The 22,400-nt window shown below is 42.9% G+C and overlaps 1 protein-coding gene across 4 annotated transcripts in view; it reads right to left on the reverse strand.

The window, feature by feature from the left end:
* Positions 1-630: 630 nt before the first annotated feature.
* LOC134957548 (vitamin D3 hydroxylase-associated protein-like) overlaps positions 631-22,400 on the reverse strand; it is a 98,592-nt gene continuing 76,822 nt past the window's right edge. For 3 of the 4 annotated variants that reach the window (XM_063939527.1, XM_063939528.1, XM_063939529.1), the window contains exons 8-15: positions 21,153-21,278; positions 18,742-18,839; positions 13,095-13,194; positions 12,323-12,366; positions 7,639-7,678; positions 4,842-4,950; positions 3,390-3,535; positions 631-2,044 (exon numbers count right to left, since the gene is read on the reverse strand). In XM_063939527.1, the coding sequence (XP_063795597.1) occupies positions 1,916-2,044; positions 3,390-3,535; positions 4,842-4,950; positions 7,639-7,678; positions 12,323-12,366; positions 13,095-13,194; positions 18,742-18,839; positions 21,153-21,278 (792 nt within the window). In that variant the 3' untranslated portion in view covers positions 631-1,915. Of the gene's footprint in view, positions 2,045-3,389; positions 3,536-4,578; positions 4,756-4,841; positions 4,951-7,638; positions 7,679-12,322; positions 12,367-13,094; positions 13,195-18,741; positions 18,840-21,152; positions 21,279-22,400 lie in introns of those variants that run through there. The other variant, XM_063939530.1, reaches the window with a different exon arrangement.

Below are 22,400 nucleotides of genomic sequence, written 5' to 3' on the forward strand. Positions count from 1 at the left end.
GAAATCAGTATTTACATTAAACAGGTTCACACAAGATAGACGGAACATGGCCCTTCTAACTATTACGGAGTCTTGTGCACGGCATGTCAGTGGAAGACCTCATACTGCCACTGCTTGATGAGCACCAAGAACTTCCATCGTTGGCTTAAATATAAGGTATCGTTGCATCACCGATCCTTGTGTAGAGAATAGACAGAGAAGATCTGTTTTTTTAGAGATGCCTCTTTCCTTTGAAAACACAGCGATTTGACTAATTGGCTCCACCTGTATCCTCAATGCTTAGATGTACCAACCTTGTTCCCTCAGCGGCTGGTCTTCCTACCGCCATCTTCTCTTTCATCTATTTCTCCGGCGCCACCCCCCCCCCCCTCCTCTATCTCCTGTTCTTATTTCATGTTTTCATTTGATATATGTTTCATTCCACTTTGTTTACTGTAAATCCTGGTCCAACCTTTCATTTGTACTAGTTGATTTAGCGCATCCCTCATGTTTTATTGTCTTTGATGTGATTGTTTAACTGATGGTATGCTAATCTTGCCATTTGTTGGTCCTCAATAAACAGAAATTGCATAAAAAGAGGTATACTGAACAACTGCAGACACACATATGACACGATTACATAGAGACATATTGAATATACTGGTAATTTAATAATAGTTGGAGAGTGTGAAATTATTTTATTTCTGTACAATCCTAGTCGTTAGCACCATTACCATCACAATAAAATGACTGTTTAGTTTCAAGTAGTTAATCATCAGTAGATGTTATAATCTTTATCCTTTATTATCTCTGGCAAATAATTGGTTCAGGTTCTGTCTTCTTTATATTCTGTTATCTGCTCACCTAAAATGAGTGTACAGTTGTTGTGAGGAAGAGGAGCTGGGTGGTACAGTTGGTTGGATGAAGAGGAGCTGGGTGGTACAGTTGGTGGGATGAAGAGGGGCTGGGTGGTACTGTTTTGGGGGAAGAAGAAAAACTGGATGGCACAGTTGGTGGGAAGAAGAGGAGCAGGTTGGTACAGTTGGTGGGTGGAAAAGGAGCCGGGTGGTACAGTTGGTGGGAGGAAGAGGATCTAGGTGGTACTTTGGTGGGCGGAAGAGGAGCCGGGTGATACAGTTGTTGGGTGGAAGAGGAGCCAGGTGGTGCAGTTGGTGGGAGGAAGAGGAACCGGGTGGTATAGTTGGTGAGAGAAAGAGGATCTGGGTGGTACAGTTGGTGGGAGGAACAGGAGCCAGGTGATACAGTTGGTGGGAGGAAGAGGAGTCAAGTGTTACAGTTGGTTTGAGGAGGAAAGGGCTAACCAGTCAGCAGGTGCAGGGCAACTAGTATGTTTTGTGGAAGAGACTGACTGAATTGTATAGTTGGATCAAAGTAACCTCAGAGGGGTGAAGGGGCAGCAGCTCATGTTGTGACTTGGTTAGTGGAGTGAATGGTTGGCATGGTAGGAGAGTGCTGACTGGTATGGTTGGCACTTTGTATCAGCTGACCGGTTAATAGGGGGTAGAGTTGGAAAGTAGTATAGCTGCAACTAGATAGGCTTGATGAGTGGTATGGGCGGGTGCTATTTTGGACCAACAGTTTTTACTGTGGTAAAGACAAGAGCTACTGCACAACCCCACTGGTAGCATAACATGGGGGTCCGGTTTTAGTTGGGGGATTCATTATTATTAGGATAATCTGTATCATCTCAGCTCTTTATGTTCCGCAGTCTGTAATATCTAATGGACACAACTGCATTATTTCAGCTCTATCCCTATGTAATGAGGGTCTCTGGAGGTTTCAGTAGTTTTATGCAGGTTTATAAATAAACTGTTCCGCAATTAACTCCCCCCACACTTCCTCTTTGTCTAAATGGGTATGTCAGATATCAGTAAGTTGCACTTAAGTATCATGGCCTAGTCTTGTCTTATTCATGTCACGGATGGATTTTATGGCCACGGCTCACGGTCTCCACTTCCTTCATTAGGCGAAGGCACTGTTCCTCTTGCCACTGTAATGCTACGCACTGCACTGAAACGGGGAGCCCAACACCACCTTCTACTCCCTGAAAGGCAAAATAGTTTGGTTATTATATATACTGAAACACTATTTAGTTATTGTTATGCATATTGTGTATATTAGCATTTCATAACTTATATATTAAGCCAGGTGTAATGAAGTCCAAGTTGGCCGGAGGTGCAGGTCCCCGGCTGAACTCTGGCATTTTTTTAAAGCGGCAACCATGTACAGGGCAACCACATGTACAAGCACATGCCACATTTTTTTCTTTGTCATATAATTAAATATCTAATAAAATATAATACCAGGGATTTGTATTTTGTTGCTGGTGAGCAATAGGCACATGCCACTATGTTAGATGTTAGTGCAGCAGACGCCAGATGGCAGAAGTTCCTGTACTTGATGGCAGCAGAAATACAAAATCCATGTAGATGTGGCATGTGCCTCTTTTCCATTGACCCCCTCAATTGTTCATGTTGGGCCAATGGCTGAAATGTTCTTATGAAATGAAATTCAATATTGGCCATGTTGACACTTCTATTTAAGTGCATTATAATGTATTACAATGCCTTGAATTTATATTGAGTTTTCCATCATGTTATACACCCACTAAGAGCATATTATGCAGATTCAGCACACACCAGCCAGACACCCAGTTGGGATGGGGACAATCCATTCGCCCTTTGGGAAAACCCAAAGTTAAAACCCTCTAAAGCAGTGGTTCCCAAATGCGCTCCTCAAGGCACCCTAACAGTCCAGGTTTTAATTATATCCAAAGCTCAGCACAGATGGTTAAATCAAATTGACTGAGTTACTGTATTAGTTAAGTCACCTGTGGCCAAGCATGGATATACTTTAAACCTGGACTGTTAGGTTGCCTTGAGGACCACGTCTGGGAACCTCTGCTCTAAAGACATTGTGATTGGACATTTTTACTAGTTATGTACGACACTTTCATTTTAGATTGCTCATGATTTTTTTTGTCCCTGGTGTACTTACTGGTCTGACATTCTCTATTGATCTTTGTACACTGAAGTTCTTTAATTCAGCTAGTTGTATTATTTATTAACAATATATGTATATATATTTTTAAATTCACCACCATCTACACTTCCACCACTCTGTCCATCATGCCGAAACCTCACTAGCCGCCACAACGATCTTCATTATCTATCATTTACACTACTATAGATATAAGATCATTAAATTGTTCTCTGTATAACAACCTGAGTTTTGAAACATTTCTATTTTGACACTGTACAGTATGGAGCAGTTGTGTGTTTGTATGAAGTTGTGTATGAGTCTATGAATACTCTCCAAGGTATGTGGAAAATATAAACTTTCTCTAAAAATGAGTAATATAAGGAGCTAAAGGGTTTCGTTGAACAAACCTTAATAAACTCTTTGTCCCAGAGATCATTATAGTAGCCCTTGTAATGTTTCAGCTCTTCCTCATCCTCAGGAGTCACAGTGGTCACAGGAAGAACCCCGGCAGGAAAGTTCAGTATGTTGTATAGCATGGTGAAACTAAAACCGGCTGGAAAATATGACACAACATCTGGTAAGAGTGTCATGTTATGGTGTGAATCCCTGATGGGCTTTTATACATTGTTCTTGGGTAATGTTCTGTACATTATGTTGTGTCAGTAACCAATCAGGCAAACGCAGGGGGGGTTTCCGGTTGACCGTCCACTTGGCCAGCAGCTCAACTTATAACCAAAATAGCAATAGTATATAATATGATTAATAGAGCTGGCACAATATGTGGGATTCGGTTAGCATACCGCCATTCAGGATGCCGGCATTCGGAATACCAATGCCAGAATCCCGACTGTCGGCACACCGAATTTAAGTATGCCGGTACTTTTTAGGGTCAGGATGTAAAGGGGGGGGGGTAGTGTTAGATTTAGGCTGATGGAGAGGTTAGGTATAGGTTGCGCAGCGGGGGGGTTAGGATTAGGTACCATCGGGGAGGATTAGGGTCAAGCTATGGGGGTGGGAGGGTTACATTTAAGCTACGGGGAGGGGGGCGATAGGCATAGTCACCACAAGGGAGGTATAGGGTTAGGCTTCGGGGGAGGGGCGGAGGGGGTTAGGGTCAGGCTGCGGGAAGGGTGGGTTAGGGGGTACAAGGGGAGGGTTGGCATACTTAACTTCGTGGTGTCAGGATCCTGCATGTCGGGATGCCAATGTCGATATTCTGACCGCCAGCATCCCAAGTTTTGGGATCCCGATACCACCCCCAACATGCAGTTTAAGGGACAGATTTGTAGCAGCTTCTTCTACTACTCCACCAGACTGTGGATTACATCTGGAAACCCACCTCTAGAAATCCTGCGTCAGCTCTATATGAACAACAGCCCAAGTCGATGAAAAAAAAATCTCACATGCTAAAATCAGGAGTGCACAAATATCACCCCGATAGAGTAATCTGGGTAGCATCTCTGGATCACTGACATATTTAGAGAGGGATAGGTCATTTATACATATACAGTACAGAGAGAGAGAGAGAAAGGCTGGAGACACCACAAACCCCGAGTGCAGGTGTCTGGATAAGACCATGAAATGAGCCCAACTTACTGTTTATTGAACCCTAAAGCTGGCAAGCTGCATATAGATGCTGTATAATGGCTATAAGCTCCGCTTCCCAGGTCTGACTTCTCCTTTCTATGTAAATGAATGATAGACCAAGAAAACAGCCACCAGTGACATTCAAAAAACCACCAGTCCTCCACTCTACTCCTCCGCCGCATGTCACTAAGTGGAGAATAAGAACCCACCCATCTTGTTACAAGCTCTAATACTGAATTTAAGAAGAATGCAGACGCACACCCCAAATTTACCAAAAAGTTTTCCTGGGTGACCAATGTTGAAGGCTGGGCTCAGCATAGGACAAAGTAGAGCGTCCAGACCAAGTTTCTTCCACTCATTGATGAAATTGCAGCGATATTCCTAAAATCCAACAGACAGCAATGAGTTTAAATCTCTGCTCTCTCTAAGCGTCTGGGGGCAAGAACGAGCTGCATCTCAGGGGCATGCCGACACCAGCCACCACTTCCTCAGAGGAAGTCTTGGTGGGAGGAAGAGGAGCCTGGTGGTACACTGGCCTCAGCGGCTTAGTTGCAATGATTGCTCAAAGGGCCAATTCCTGCTGCTGTGGTTGCAATAGTGAATCCAATGCTCCGTCTTCTGACACAGACAGTGGATCTGAGAAGCCGGCAATGGGCGTCTTATTAAAAAAGATGCCTTCTGCGCCATTAACGTAAATTCTCAGATCCGCTGCTACTAAAGATGCAGCACCAACACCACTTGCATCCAGTTCTGAAACGGGCCCTGTGTACTGTGCTTTGTAGCATCTTGTGTACGCTTGGTGAGCCCACACCTCCTGTCATATTCCTGGCACATCTGATCCTGGGACATGCTATATTGTGGGTATGGATCACGGGGTCAACCCTAATTAGGTTGACCACTAATGGTCAATATGGCAAAGGTCCACATAGTCAAAAGGTCGACATGGACATTAGGTTAACATGTGAAAAGTCGACAGGTACAAAAGGTCAACACTTGAAAAGGTCGACACAAAAAAGGTTGACAAAGTATTTGTTTTGGTTTTTTGGGTCATTTTCTTTATAAGAGTACAGGGAACCCCAATTAGTGTACCGCATCCCCTTGCATGGCTCACTTCGCTATATTTTATTTTCAAAGACTCAATTACATCAGGCATGGTCCCCAAAGATTGGCGTGTAACGAGAGTAGTGCCAATATTTAAAAAGGGAAGTAAGTCTGAACCGGGTAATTGTAGACCAGTAAGTCTTACATCTATAGTGGGGAAAGTACTGGAAGGTATTTTAAGAGATATTATACAGGAGTTCCTTGAAACCAATAAGGTTATTAATAGGAACCAGCATGGATTTGTGAAGGATAGATCATGTCAAACTAACTTAATAGGCTTTTATGAGACAGTTAGTGTGAACCTAGATCAGGGTAAAGAGGTGGATGTAATCTTTTTAGACTTTGCAAAAGCTTTCCATACAGTACCTCACATGAGACTTATCTACAAAATAAGATAACTTCGGCTAGGGAGCACAATATGCACTTGGGTTAAAAATTGGTTGGATAAAAGGGAGCAGCGAGTGTTGGTAAATGTAACGTATTCAAATTAGTCTGAAGTACTAAGTGGTGTGCCACAAGGGTCTGTACTTGGACCACTATTGTTTAACATTTTCATAAATGATCTAGAAGTAGGTCTAGAGAGTACAGTGTCAGTATTTGCAGACGATACCAAATTGTGTAAGGTTATAAATTCAGAGGGGGATGTTAAGTCTCTACAGAATGACTTATTTAAATTGTAATCATGGGCAGCAAAATGGAGAATGCAGTTCAATATAGACAAATGTAAGATAATGAACTTTGGTAGAAAGAAGAGAAAATACTACCTACATACTAACTGGGGAGAAACTAGGGGATTCTGTATAGGAAAAAGATTTAGGTATACTCACATAGATAACAAACATAGCTGTAGTACCCAAAGTAGGAATGCAGCAAAAAAGTCAAACAAGGTATTAGCATGCATAAAGCGGGGAATTGAAGCAAGGGATGAGAGTGTTATACTCCCATTATATAAATCACTAGTAAGGCCACATCTCGATTACTGTGCACAACTATGGGCACCATACTACAAAAAGGATATCCTGGAACTAGAAAAGGTTCAGAGACGGGCAACCAAATTGATTAAGGGTATGGATACGCTATAATACGAGGAGAGGCTTGCTAGGCTAGGCATGTTTACACTGGAAAAAAGGAGATTAAGAGGGGACATGATTTACATTTTCAAATATATGTCAGAGCACAGAGCAAATATATACACAGAGCTAGCGGGGGATTTCTTCTTGGTAAGATCATCAAAAAGGACACGTGGACACCCACTTAGGTTAGAGGAGAGGAGATTTCGCACACAAAGATGGAAAGATTTCTTCACAGTAAGGACAATACGTATTTGGAATTCCCTGCCTGAGAGAGTAGTAATGGCAGACTCCGTCACTACTTTTAAGAAAGGGCAAGATACATTTCTAATGGAAAAGGATATACAGGGATATGGTGGGTAAATCATGCTCTATAGTAATAGAACAAAATATATTTAAAAGAAAAACCCCAAAGAGTACTTGAAATAACGGCTAAACACTCACCCCAGCAAAAATTAGTCTTAAAAATATTACAGTGCAGGAGATCACTAACTGGTTGAACTCAATGGACAATTGTCTTTTTTTCAATCTCACAAACTATGTTACTATGTATGTATTCCCAGTCGTAGTCCACGTGGATGGTACAGTAAAAAAAAATAAAAAAAATGTTTCAACCATACAGTATGTGTGTCGACCATGTGTGTGTCCATTTGAACCTGTTGACCTTTTGTAATTGTTGACCTTTTACATGTCGACCTAATGCCCATGTCAACCATTAGTGGTTGACCTACTGTCTGTCGACATCATTAAGATCGCCCTAGGGCCCCTATACCCTATAGGATACCCTATATTGCGTACCTATCCAGAATAGGCTGCAAAAAATGTGATTATGTAACAATGTTTGGGGCCATCTGTGAGTATGTTCCATACTGTAGATCATCACATGCGGATATTTTACCTTAATTGCTGTGTAATGTTTCCACAGGTCTTTCACGGAGCTGAAAATCATAAGAAGAGATTAGTCAGATGACAGACAGGGATTTCTGTGTTCTCACAACATATACAAGTCACTTCCATTCACTTCCCATTTACTAATCGTGTCAGCACTCACTGTATTCATTCAGTAAATATGTTTTATTGGGATTTTCTTCAACCAGCATTTCTCCATATGCAGTGCAATTTCTCTGTTGCCTTCCTATCTTTTATTGGGTCTATTTAAAATATTTTCTATATTTCTTTTTTTATTGTTACTAGAGGAAAAGACAAAGGGGGTCATTCCGAGTTGATCGCTTGCTAGCCGTTTTTAGCAACCATGCAAACGCTATGCCACCACCCACTGGGAGTGTATTTTAGCTTAGCAGAAGTGCGAACGAAAGGATCGCAGAGCGGCTACAAAAAAAATTTGTGCAGTTTCAGAGTAGCTCCAGACCTACTCAGCGCTTGCAATCACTTCAGACTGTTCAGTTCCGGATTTGACGTCACAAACACGCCCTGCGTTCTCCCAGCCACGCCTGCGTTTTTCCTGGCACGCCTGCGTTTTTTTTAACACTCCCTGAAAACGGTCAGTTGACACCCAGAAACACCCACTTCAAGTCAATCACTCTGTGGCGGACATTGCGAATGAAAAGCCTCGCTAGATCTTGTGTAAAATTACATCTGCTGTAGTGAAATTACGTCGCGCGTGTGCATTGCACAGCATACGCATGCGCAGTAGTGCCGCTTTTTCACTTAATCACTGCGCTGCGAACATTTTTATCTAGCGATCAACTCGAAATGACCCCCAAAATCGGAAGGCAAAATTGAACTCCAGCCCCAACTCCCAGCGTACAGCGGGGCTTATTCAGATATGCAAGCAAACAAAAAAAGCAAGCAACTGGGCAAAACCATATTGCACTGCAGATGGGGCAGAAGTAACATGTGCAGAGAGAGTTAGATTTGGGTGGGGTGTGTCAAAACTGAAATCTAAACTGCAGTGTAAAAATAAAGCTGTCTAACATTTGTGGACTACATGCAAAAGCAACCAGTATTAACCCTGTATAGAAACAATATAAATGAATTTCCTTCATTTGCATGGCAACATGGTTTGTTCCAGTGACAAAGTTACATGCTTTTTCTGCTTTGCTTCCAAATCCGAATCAGGCCTAGCGTGATAGTGCACCAACTTGTGTACATGTCACTTCATTACAGTATTATATTGTGTACAAATGGGATAATGTGTATTGTCACACAGCATCTCTACACTATTGTTAAGTGTAAATATACAATTATTTTGTCCACCACTAGTATGAGTATTGCGTACTGCAAATACTGCTGTACAGTATGTGCAATATACACAGCTATATATGTAACTCATTAGGACACAATCTTTACACGTGCATTCATAGGCAAGATGTGTTTAGTGCTAATTAAGGCCCATAATGCTACAGACGATTCTTACAGTTCATCCAGAAAGTATTCACAGCACTTCACTTCTTCCACATTTTGTTATGTTACAGCCTTATTCCAAAATGGAATAAATTATTTTTTTCTCTTCACAATTCTACACACAACACCCCATAATGATAACGTGAAAAAAAGTTTTTGGAGATTTTTGCTATTTTATTATAAATAAAAACCTAAGAAATCACATGTACATAAGTATTCACAGCCTTTGCTCAATACTTTGTTGATGCACCTTTGGCAGCAATTACAGCCTTAAGTCTTTTTGAATATGATGCCACAAGCTTGGCACACCTATCTTTGGGCAGTTTCGCCCATTACTCTTTGCAGCACCTCTATAGCTCCGTCAGGTTGGATGGGAAGTGTCGGTGCACATCCATTTTCAGATCTCTACAGAGATGTTCAATCGGATTCAAGTCTGGGCTCTGGCTGGGCCACTCAAGGACATTCACAGAGTTGTACTGAAGCCACTCCTTTGATATCTTGGCTGTGTGCTTAGGGTCATTCTGCTGCTGATAGATGAACTGTTGCCCCAGTCTGAGGTCAAGAGCGCTCTGGAGCAGGTTTTCATCCAGGATGTTTCTCTACATTGTTGCACTCATCTTTCCCTCTATCCTGACTAGTGTCCCAGTTTCTGCTGCTGAAAAACATCCCCACAGCATGATGCTGCCACCACCATGCTTCACTGTAAGGATGGTATTGGCCTGGTGATGAGCGGTGCCTGATTTCCTCCAAACATGACGCCTGGCATTCACACCAAAGAGTTCAATCTTTGTCTCATCAGACCAGAGAATTTTGTTTCTCATGGTCTGAGAGTCATTCAGGTGCATTTTGGCAAACTCTAGGCGTGCTGCCATGTGCTTTTTACTAAGGAGTGGCTTCTGTCTGGCCACTCTATCATACAGGCCTGATTGATGGATTGCTGCAGAGATGGTTGTCCTTCTGAAAGGGTCTCCTCTCTCCACAGAAGAATGCTGTAGCTCTGACAGAGTGACCATCGGTTTCTTGGTCACCTTCCTTACTAGGAAGGTGACCAATCGCTCAGTTTAGATGGCCGGCCAGCTCTAGGAAAAGTCGTGATGGTTCCAAAATTCTTCCATTTACGGATTAAGGAGGCCACTGTGCTCATTGGGACCTTCAAAGCAGCAGATATTTTTCTGCACCCTTCCCCAGAGTTGTGCCACGAGACAATCCTGTCTCAGGGGTCTACCGACAATTCCTTTGACTTCATGCTTGGTTTGTGCTCAGACATGCACTGTCAAGTGTGGGACCTTATATAGACAGGTGTGTGCCTTTCCAGATCATGTCTAATCAACTGAATTTACCACAGGTGGACTCCAATTAAGCTGTAGGAACATCTCAAGGATGATCAGTGGAAACAGGATACACCTGAGCTCGATTTTGAGTTTCATGGCAAAGGCTGTGAATACTTAGGTACATGTGATTTCTTAGTTTTTTATTTTTTTATAAATTTGCAAAACTCTCAAAAAAACTTTTTCCATGTTGTCATTATGGGGTATTGTATGCAGAATTTTGAGGACAAAAATGAATTTATTCCATTGTGGAATAAGGCTGTAACACAACAAAATATGGAAAAGTGAAGCACTGTGAATACTTTCCGAGTGCACTGTATATCCAGCAGAATTTGATGTTTGATGTCAGAAACTTGTAAAACAACCAAGGTGGCGGTATCTCATGAGGGTATGACGTCACGATGTCTGCAGTTACATTGTTGACATTTATGATCATGTCAACATGGTTAAGATGTTGATAATATTAATATTGACACCTGCAAAATGTTGATATTGAAAGTGTCGACATCAGAAATTTTGACATTGTCATAATATTAAAATGTAAATGTCAAAATTATCATAATGTCCACATTTTCAGGAGGCTTAGGGTTAGCGTTAGGGTTTCCCTTAGGGTAGGCTTTCCATTAGGACTAGGGTCAGAGTCAGTGTTGTTGTTAGGGTCAAGGTTAGGGTTACTGTTAGCTTTAGGGTAAGGGTGGCCGTTAGGGCTAGGGCCACGGCTGGAGTTGCCCATAGAGTTGCCTTTAGGGTAAGGAATAGGGTTGCTGTTCAGGTTGCCATTAGGGTTTGTTTGATGTTTTTAGGGTTAGGAATGATGTTAGGCTTGCCATTAGGGTCAGGGTTACGGTTGCCATTAGGGTTGCCTCTAGAGTCAGGGTTGCCATTAGGGTTAAGGTTTGCATTAGGATTTATTTTGTTGTTAGGGTTAGGTTTTCCATTAAGGTTTGTTCTGTTGTTACGGTTAGGGTTGCCATTAGGGTCAGGATTACAGGTGCCGCTAGGGTTTGTTCTATTGTTAGTGTTAGGGTTGCCAATACGGCCAGGGTAACGGTTGCCATTAGTGTTGCTGCTAGGGTTAGTGTTGCCATTAGGGTTGGGGTCAGGGTAAGGGTTTGCATTAGGATTTGTTTTGTTGTTAGGGTTGCCGTTCGAGTCAGAGAAAGGGTTGCCATTAGTGTTAGGGTTGCCGCTATGGTCAGGGTTAGGGTTGACCAAAGGGTTAGAGTCAGGGTTAAGGTTGCCGTTAGGGTCAAGATTACGGTTTGCTTTAGGGTTTGTTTTGTTGTTAGTGTTGCCATTAGGGTCATTAGGGTCAGAGTTAGGGTTGCTATTAATATCAGGGTTAGGGTTGCCGTTAGGTTCAGGGTTGCCATTAGGGTTAGGGTTGCGGTTAGGGTTGCTGTCAGGGTCAGGGTTCGATTTGCCATTATGGTCATGGTTGCGGTTAGGGTTTGTTTTGAGGTTATGAACAGAATTAGAACAAAACTAACACATCGACATGCCAACAATATAGACAAAACATACGATTCGACATGATCAATGTTGACATTATGAACATGTCAACATTAGGACCATTTAAACATTCTCATGCTAACATCATGAATGTCTATATTGTGCCCACACACCCCTCTGGAGTAGAACGTCTGTTAGGCTGAGCTCTGTGTAAACCACTTTATCCCATAATAATCCGTTATCTAGGCTTCTGAGATCTATGCATTGCAAACGTCAATAGAGAGATGGATTTTGGCATTAGCAGGAACATATGTTATGCTGGTAACTTACTGAAGCAGTCACAGTGAATGTGCTGTAAATGGTGCCTACAGGGTCAGCGCAGTAACAGGATGGTGCAAAGCATTATGGGTAAGAGCCAGATACAAAGCCCCAACTCACCCCACTCCACAGTGCGCTTCCAGGTGATTTGCAATTCGTGGGAACTAGGATGAAATAATTATTACAACGAGATCAACCAAATTGCTGACAATGAAATTTGAACCAATTGTGCAACTTGCACCAGCTTCTCTAATTGTGCAATGATATACTACGTAGCATTTTGTATGCAGATACAGCCGCGGTTGCACACAGAATATAGACATGCCGCATATCGTTTTAATCAGCAAAAGCTGCTTGTGCATCCTATTTGCACCGTTTTGTGCATAAGATGCATTTTAATGGACAAAAAATTGCACAAAAGACGCTAGGCGATACAAAGTTACACCACAGCATGGCCTGACTAAAAGGGCTGTTTAACATGCTGAGGGCTAGATGTAAATAAATGGACACATCTGTAGCCATAGGGATCATAGTGCCTTATAACCAATGCAGGGAAATGGCCCTGATGATCCCCTTACAATGTATATACTGTATCTCTGAGTTATTTTATTTCCCTAAGACTTTGGCAGCACATAATGGGGGTCAGGAGTAATCAGGGAGATTGCTAAACTCTTCAGGGAGTCAGGGAGATTGCTACTATTTCAGGGAGTCTCCCTTACAATCAGGGAGAGTTGGCAAGTGTGGTTTATGAGTGGAAAGTGATATTATTTACTGTGATTTATGAGAATGAGTGATATAAAATAGCTTTGTTATAGTGAACTTATCCCAAGGTCCAGTGATTTACAAGTTACAGGACATTAGTTCTCTTTATGCAGAAATGAGATTTACTTACCATAGGTCTCATAAATATCGACACGATTTTCTTCACAATGTTTGGGATGTTATACAGGAAAATCTGCTGTTTCAGGTTTGGATCCACAATGTCGCATTTACTGCAGTGGGCGAGAAAAATTTATTATACACAGAAATCTGAGGTGAAAGGCTACAAGTTGGGTCACTGCTGTTATTTATTGTTATTAATACAATGGTTGCTTGCAGTATATATTACAGGTTGAGTTTCCTATATCTAAAATGCTTGGGACCAGAGGTATTTTGCATGGTATCCGGACTCTAGGTCAACAGTGTCTAGGTCGACATACATTAGGTCGACAGTGAGTAGGTCAACACAGGAAATAGGTTGACACAACCAATAGGGCGACATGGAAAAAGGTTGACATGAGTTTTTCACATTTTTGTTTTTCATTTTTTGAACATTTTCATACTTTACGATCCATGTGGACTACGAACGGTAACCTGTGCCGAGCGCAGCAGTAGCAGAGCGAGGCACCTTGTCCGAAGCATGGCGAGTGAAGCGAGCCATGCGAGGGGACACGGTGCTCTAATTGGGGTTTCCCGTCACTTTGCGATGAAAACGACACCAAAAAAAACCTCATGTCTACATTTTTCCATGTCGACCAATGAGTGTTGACCTAATGTGTGTCGACCTAGACAATTTCGACTCAGAGTCCCATACCCATTTTGGATATTGGATTTTTCTGTATGTGATATCTTGGGGCTGGGAGCCAAGTCTAAACACAGAATGCATTTATGTTTCATATACACCTCGTGCACACAGCATGAAGGTAATTGTAGACAATATTTGTAATAATCTTGTGCATGAAACCAAATTTGTGTATATTGAGCCACCAGAAATATCTCAGTCATGCTCAAAAAATCCATATTTCTAAATATTCTGAATTTCGGAATTTTGGATACAGTATGGGAGTCTCAACCTGTAGTATTATTAGAAATATGTTTCTTAATCTGTGCTGTGTGTACCAGCTAGTAGGTTCCATTCATTGTGTACTGCAGACACTGCAAATATCAGACAAATGTATTATTAGTACTGAAGACAAATCACAGGCAGGGCTCAGACTACCACTAGGTGATCCTAGGCTGTTAAAGTGCCTAAAACACTGCATGAATGATACTATGACCTAATGGGCTTGAATCCGAGATGAATGGAGAAGCCCCCAAAGCTGCATCTACTGGAGGTCGCCAGTCTGCGACTTTATGGAAATGCCTATACAAAGCCCTTCCCTGCCCACTGTCAGTGTCTGTAGGAGCTGCATTACTGATTGGTGCATGGACGCCACCATTTGTTGCAGTAGCCCTATTGCAGGCAGGGCTGGCAAGAGCTCTGATTGGGTACTGTGGTGGGCATAGCCACACTGGCAGGCATGCCCACGACCCCTCTCCCAAAACATACCTGTCAATTTTATGCATTCTGCCATGGAGTGGCAGCGCACTGCACAGGTGGCATGTTGCATGGGGGGGGGGGGGGGGGTCATTGGTGGCTGCTTAGCCTGGGGCAGATCCTGGAGGGCAGTGCCCCATGTACATGATGCAGGGGGTGAATAGCAGTGTCGGGCTCAGGGCTGCCATCAGAAATTGTGGGGCACAGCATCAAAGCTGGTTGTAGACACAGCATCAAAACTGGTTGTAGACACAGCATCAAAACTGGTTATAGACACAGCATCAACACTGGTTATAGCATCAATTCTGGTTATAGACACAGCATCAACACTGGTTATAGACACAGCATCAACACTGGTTATAGCATCAATTCTGGTTATAGACACAGCATCAACACTGGTTATAGACACAGCATCAACACTGGTTATAGCATCAATTCTGGTTATAGACACATCATCAATACTGGTTATAGCAGAGTCGGCCTTAGGCATAGGCAAACTAGGCAAATGCCTAGGGCATCTGGTATGCTTAGGGGCACCAGCAGCTTCTGCTGATTAAAATGATATGCGGCATGCCTATATTCTGTGTGTGACTTCGGCTGTATCTGCATACGAAATGCTACGTTGCAGTGTATTCCTGGAAATCACTGTAATGTAGCATTTCGTATGCATATACAGCCGCAGTTGCACACAGAATATAGGCATGCTGCATATCATTTTAATCAGCAGAAGCTGCTTGTGCATCCTAGCCACATAGTAAACAAAGGCGCCTGACGTTAGCAGAGCTGGCAGTTGACTCATGCCAGGCAACTCCTGCAGAACTAGCGGCGGTGCTAGGGGGCACCAGCCAAAATCTTGCCTAGGGCATCATATTGGTTAGGGCCGGCTCTGGGTTATAGACACAGCATCAACACTGTTATAGACACAGCATCAACACTAGTTATAGACACAGCATCAACACTGGTTACAGACACAGCATCAACACTGTTATAGACACTGCATCAACACTGGTTATAGACACAGCATCAACACTGGTTATAGACACAGCATCAACACTGGTTATAGACACAGCATTAATACTAGTTATAGCCACAATACCAGTTATAGCATCAATACTGGTTATAGACTCAATATCAAAACTGTTTATAGACACATAATCAATACTAGTTATAGACACAGCATCAATACTAGTTATAGACACAGCGTCAACACTGGTTATAGACACAGCAGCAATACTGGTTATAGCATCAATGCTGGTTATAGATACAGCATCAACACTGTTTATAGACACAGCATCAATACTGGTTATAGACACAGCATCAATACTGGTTATAGCATCAACACTGGTTATAGACAGCATCCACACTGGTTATAGACACATTATCAACACTGGTTATAACATCAATACTGGTTATAGACACAGCATCAACATTGGTTATAGACACAGCATCAACACTGGTTAAAGCATCAATGCTGGTTATAGACACAGCATCAACACTAGTTATAGACACAGCATCAAAACTGATTATAGACACAGCATCAATACTGTTATAGACACAGCATCAATACTAGTTACAGACACAGCGTCAACACTGGTTATAGACACAGCAGCAATACTGGTTATAGCATCAATGCTGGTTATAGATACAGTATCAACACTGTTTATAGACACAGCATCAATACTGGTTATAGACACAGCATCAACACTAGTTATAGACACAGCATCAACACTGGTTATAGACACAGCATCAACACGAGTTATAGACACAGCATCAACACTGGTTATAGACACAGCATCAACACTAGTTATAGACACAGCATCAACACTGGTTATAGACACAGCATCAACACTGGTTATAGACACAGCATCAACACTGGTTATAGACACAGCATCAATACTGGCTACAAACTGGAGGCATTTGATATGCTGGCTGTCGGGATCCCGGCACTAAGCAAACCGGCGCCGGGATCCCGACAGCCGGCATACCAACAACTATTCTCCCTCTTGGGGTGTCCATGACACCCCTGGAGGGAGAATAAATAGCGTGGCGTGTGTGACTTCGGCTGTATCTGCATACAAAATGCTACGTTGCAGTGTATTCCTGGAAATCACTGTAATGTAGCATTTCGTATGCATATACAGCCGCAGTTGCACACAGAATATAGGCATGCTGCATATCATTTTAATCAGCAGAAGCTGCTTGTGCATCCTAGCTACATAGTAAACAAAAGGCGCCTGACGTTAGCAGAGCTGGCAGTTGACTCATGCCAAGCAACTCCTGCAGAACTAGCGGCGGTGCTAGGGGGCACCCGCCAAAATCTTGCCTAGGGCATCATATTGGTTAGGGCCGGCTCTGGGTTATAGACACCTCATCAACACTGGTTACAGACACAGCATCAACACTGTTATAGATACAGCATCAACACTGGTTATAGACACAGCATCAACACTGGTTACAGACACAGCATCAACACTATTATAGACACTGCATCAACACTGGTTATAGACACAGCATCAACACTGGTAATAGACACAGCATCAACACTGGTTATAGACACAGTATTAATACTAGTTATAGCCTCAATACCAGTTATAGCATCAATACTGGTTATAGACTTAATATCAAAACTGTTTATAGACACATAATCAATACTAGTTATAGACACAGCATCAATACTGTTATAGACACAGCATCAATACTAGTTATAGACACAGCGTCAACACTGGTTATAGACACAGCAGCAATACTAGTTATAGACACAGCGTCAACACTGGTTATAGACACAGCATCAATACTGGTTATAGCATCAATGCTGGTTATAGATACAGCATCAACACTGTTTATAGACACAGCATCAATACTGGTTATAGACACAGCATCAACACTAGTTATAGACACAGCATCAACACTGGTTATAGACACATTATCAACACTGGTTATAACATCAATACTGGTTATAGACACAGCATCAACATTGGTTATAGACACAGCATCAACACTGGTTAAAGCATCAATGCTGGTTATAGACACAGCATCAACACTAGTTATAGACACAGCATCAACACTGGTTATAGACACAGCATCAATACTGTTATAGACACAGCATCAATACTAGTTACAGACACAGCGTCAACACTGGTTATAGACACAGCAGCAATACTGGTTATAGCATCAATGCTGGTTATAGATACAGTATCAACACTGTTTATAGACACAGCATCAATACTGGTTATAGACACAGCATCAACACTAGTTATAGACACAGCATCAACACTGGTTATAGACACAGCATCAACACTAGTTATAGACACAGCATCAACACTGGTTATAGACACAGCATCAACACTGGTTATAGACACAGCATCAACACTAGTTATAGACACAGCATCAACACTGGTTATAGACACAGCATCAACACTAGTTATAGACACAGCATCAACACTGGTTATAGACAGCATCAACACTAGTTATAGACACAGCATCAACACTGGTTATAGACACAGCATCAACACTGGTTATAGACACAGCATCAACACTAGTTATAGACACAGCATCAACACTGGTTATAGACACAGCATCAACACTAGTTATAGACACAGCATCAACACTGGTTATAGACACAGCATCAACACTAGTTATAGACACAGCATCAACACTGGTTATAGACACAGCATCAACACTAGTTATAGACACAGCATCAACACTGGTTATAGACACAGCATCAACACTAGTTATAGACACAGCATCAACACTGGTTATAGACACAGCATCAACACTGGTTATAGACACAGCATCAACACTGGTTATAGACACAGCATCAATACTGGCTACAAACTGGGGGCATTTGATATGCTGGCTGTCGGGATCCCGGCACTAAGCAAACCGGCGCCGGGATCCCGACAGCCGGCATACCAACAACTATTCTCCCTCTTGGGGCGTCCATGACACCCCTGGAGGGAGAATAAATAGCGTGGCGCGCGTAGTGCTCCACCATGCCCGCAGGGCGGCGAGCACAGCAAGCCCGCAAGGGGCTCCTTTGCGCTCACCCCGATGCCGGTATGCCGGCAGTTGGGATCCCGGCGCCGGTATACTGAGCGCCGGGATCCCGACAGCCGGCATAACATAGTAGACCCGTTATAGACACAGCATCAATACTGGCTTCAGCATCAACACTGGTTATAGACAGACAATCACACATTCTAGGCACTATGAAACCCTCATTCTAAGGACACCATTAACTCACAATTTATCCACAAGTGTCGTTCCTCCATCTGCAAAGAATCCTCGTAAACAGAGTTCATTGAGGGCGTATTCAATTCTCGGTGGGGTGAATGGTACAAGCTGTTTTAATTTAAAATGAAAAGATTTACTAAAATGAAAACTGAATTTTGTTGAACTCAGGGGCCCCGTCAGTTCTGCAGGGCCCTGGTACAATTAGGGGGCCTGGCCAATCTAGGAGGTGTGGCCAGACCTGCTCTTTCTAAAAAATAAAAATGATGATTCCCATGCAGCCACACAGGAAGGACGTCAGTGTTCAATCCAGCAGGCGGCAGACAGAGGGGTGTGGGAGTGATGGCTCGCTTCCCCCATGTAGGGAGAGAGAGAGGATTGACCACCGCTGCAGCTGCCTTTCTCCCCAGCTCAGCACACAGCACTGAGCAGAGTGTGCTGGGCTGAGGAGAGAGGCTGCTGTAGTGGCAGTCAGTTCCCTCTCTCTCACGCGGCTCTCTGTAATGGGGACAGGGGAGGGGGAGCAGCGAGACCCGGCCCCTCCAAAAGGCCCGGGTAAAGAGTACCAGCTCTCCCCCCTCTCGGCGCCACTGGTTAAACTTATAATAGACAAATGATCAATATGGGATGGTATGGAAATCCTGGCAGTCACCATCCCAACGAATCCCAGTGAGTGTGTTAACAGGGAATCGATATGAAATACCTCCAATCAAAATCCCGACGTTTGAAATCCCAACAGCAATTGACCGACGGTCAAAATCCCGACAAGATCAAAATCCCGACATAGACAAAATACCAACATTTAAAATACTGACAAGGTCAAAATACTGACATGTAAAATGCAGACAGGTCAAAATACCGACATGCATTTTTCATTGTTTTTTTGTGTGTGTGTCGACATAGGTCGACATGGACACCATATAAGTGTACCGCGTCCCCTCGCATGTCTCGCTGCGCTCGCCATGCTTCGGGCACTATTATATTCCCCCTCCAGGTCCACTGGGATGGTAAAGTATGAACAAGTTGTTTTCAATAGAAAAAAACCATGAAAAACTCATGTCGGCATTTTGACCTGTCGGCATTTTACATGTCAGTATTTTGACCTTGTCGGTATTTTAACTGTCGGGATTTTGGCCATGTCGGGATTTTGGCCATGTCGGGATTTTGACCTTGTCGAGATTTTAACCATCGGTCAATTGCTGTTTGGATTTTGATTGGAGGTATTTCATACCGATTCCCTGTTAACACACTCACTGGGATTCGTTGGGATGGTGACTGCCAGGATTTCCATACCATCCCATATTGATCATTTGTCTATTATAAGTTTAACCAGGTAAATTGACCGCATCCAGTTAACAGTAATTTAACACTATCCCTAACTCACGCCTCCCGCAGCCTAACCCTAACCGTCCCCTCCCACAGCCTAAATCTCACCAGTCCATGCCGCAGCTTAACTCTCCCCCTAGTGCCTAGTACTTACCATTGGGATTCTGACCGTCGGGGCTGCTATTGATGATATTCTGACTGCCTGGATCCTGACCGCATCCCGATCAATTTATATATATAGTTTTCTTTATATGGCACCACAAGGGCACCACAAGTGTTCTGTAGTGGTACAGACTAATAGTGACAAGCACATACAGGGCAGGATGTACTAATAATCTTTGCGGGCTACTCAGCGCTTGCGATCACTTCAGACTACTCAGTTCCTGTTTTGACGTCACGAACACGCCCTACATCCCGCCCACTGTAAGTTTACAAATAAAATATACAGGGGCACTGAGAGGATGGGACTGGTACTAATTACCGGGGCCTGGGCTTGTTGGAGGGGCCTGGGTCAGCTGCTGAGGGGGAATGTCAATGCAATGCCATAAAAATGTCTGTTCAATGCTGCACATAGTAATTTAATCCAGGCCGCAGCATGGCCTCTCCTCCTGGATTGGGCCAGGCCCCCAGTACCCTGGTCCCACTCAGCTTTTGGTAACCCTGTAAATTAAATATAAGATAGATAGATAGATAGATAGATAGATAGATAGATAGATAGATAGATAGATAGATAGATAGATAGATAGATAGCAGATAGAAGCGGGGGAAAAAGCGTATATTCGCATATATATGCAGAATTATACACATCTCTGCACGTAGACTTCTCCCTTGCATACAGTTTAAATAATATTACACAGCGTTGAGCTGAGCTTGAATCACCAATTTCTCAATCATCTACAAATTTAAGTGTGTAAAGTGTCACCAGTGTTGCTGTGATATTCTTTTTCACTTGATCTGTTTAGGGGCTATGCTTTAGACACACTGACATTCATGTAACATTTAATATTAAGGGTGTTTCCAGTAATTGCTGTTCTAACGGGATAGTCAAGAGTCTTTCATTCATAATGGACAAACTTTCCCCTTTTTTAAGAGACGCACCGTGTGTCCGGCTTCCTCTAGGAGGGTCTTGGTTTCCTGGATGGCCCGTCTCATGCTTGGGTGGGGAAGAAAGTATCCATCGGTGTCGAAAAACCCAATTGTCAGGCGTTTTGAGCTGTTATAAATCTGTAATGATGGGATAACGACAGTAATTGAACATCAGAATATCTCCTGGTTCACTTTCTTTACATTTTATGGGCCAGATTTAAACGATATCGCACCAGCTATCTCTCGTCTAAAGTGACGGGAGATCGAGGGCGATACGCAAATGTGCCCCGTTATCATGCTGATCGCGCTCATTACAGTCTGGTTTAGGCGTGTCAAGCGCCTAAACCCGACTAAAGTAATGGGCGCGATCGTGAAGAGACTCGTATGGGCGCCCAAATGGGTCTTTTCACACGCATTTCAGCTCGCTACCTCAGGAGGTACCGAGCTGAAATGAAGTTGTTGCGCCAGTCGGCAGTAAGGGGCTGGAGGGAGGTTGAAAGATTTGAATCTGGCCTTATGTTTCTTAATATGAGAAAGCCATGTTGCCAACTGGTTTAAGACAAAATTAAATAATAGTAATACCCATATAAAGTGAACAAAATATGAGAAGTGGCAACTAATATAACAGGCAATAACTTTTATATGAAGTTCCTCATGTATGGCACAATGTTTGGCAGTAATATATAACCGCTGGTGCTCTGTCCTTATGTCACCCACATATATATATATATATATATATATATATATATATATTTATTGCAAGAGACTGTCTTCAAACTTGCGTTAAAACCACCACCAACAATTCGGAGAGAGTCCCTGTTAGTGGACTCCCAAAAACAATTTATATAGACAAAGACCAATTGCACTCAGTAAAGCCTTGTTGTATACTTGAATTCAGTACTTCCTGATTTTCATATATGTTCAATGAACATTCCTCCAAAGTGTGGGTTTATGGTGGTCATTCCGAGTTGTTCACTCGCTAGCAGTTTTTAGCAGCTGTGCAAATGCTATGCCGCCTCCCACTGGGAGTGTATTTTAGCTTAGCAAAAGTGCAAACGAAAGGATTGCAGAGTGGCGGCAGTTTTTGTGCAGTCTTAGAGTAGCTCAATACCTACTCAGCGCTTGCGATCACTTCAAACTACTCAGTTCCTGTTTTGACGTCACGAACACGCCCTGCATTCGCCCAGCCACGCCTGCGTTTTTGCTGGCACACCTGCATTTTTACGAACACTCCCTGAAAACGGTCAGTTGACACCCAGA

This window comes from Pseudophryne corroboree, chromosome 9 (genome assembly GCF_028390025.1).
Source record: "Pseudophryne corroboree isolate aPseCor3 chromosome 9, aPseCor3.hap2, whole genome shotgun sequence".
Classification (NCBI taxonomy): domain Eukaryota; kingdom Metazoa; phylum Chordata; class Amphibia; order Anura; family Myobatrachidae; genus Pseudophryne; species Pseudophryne corroboree.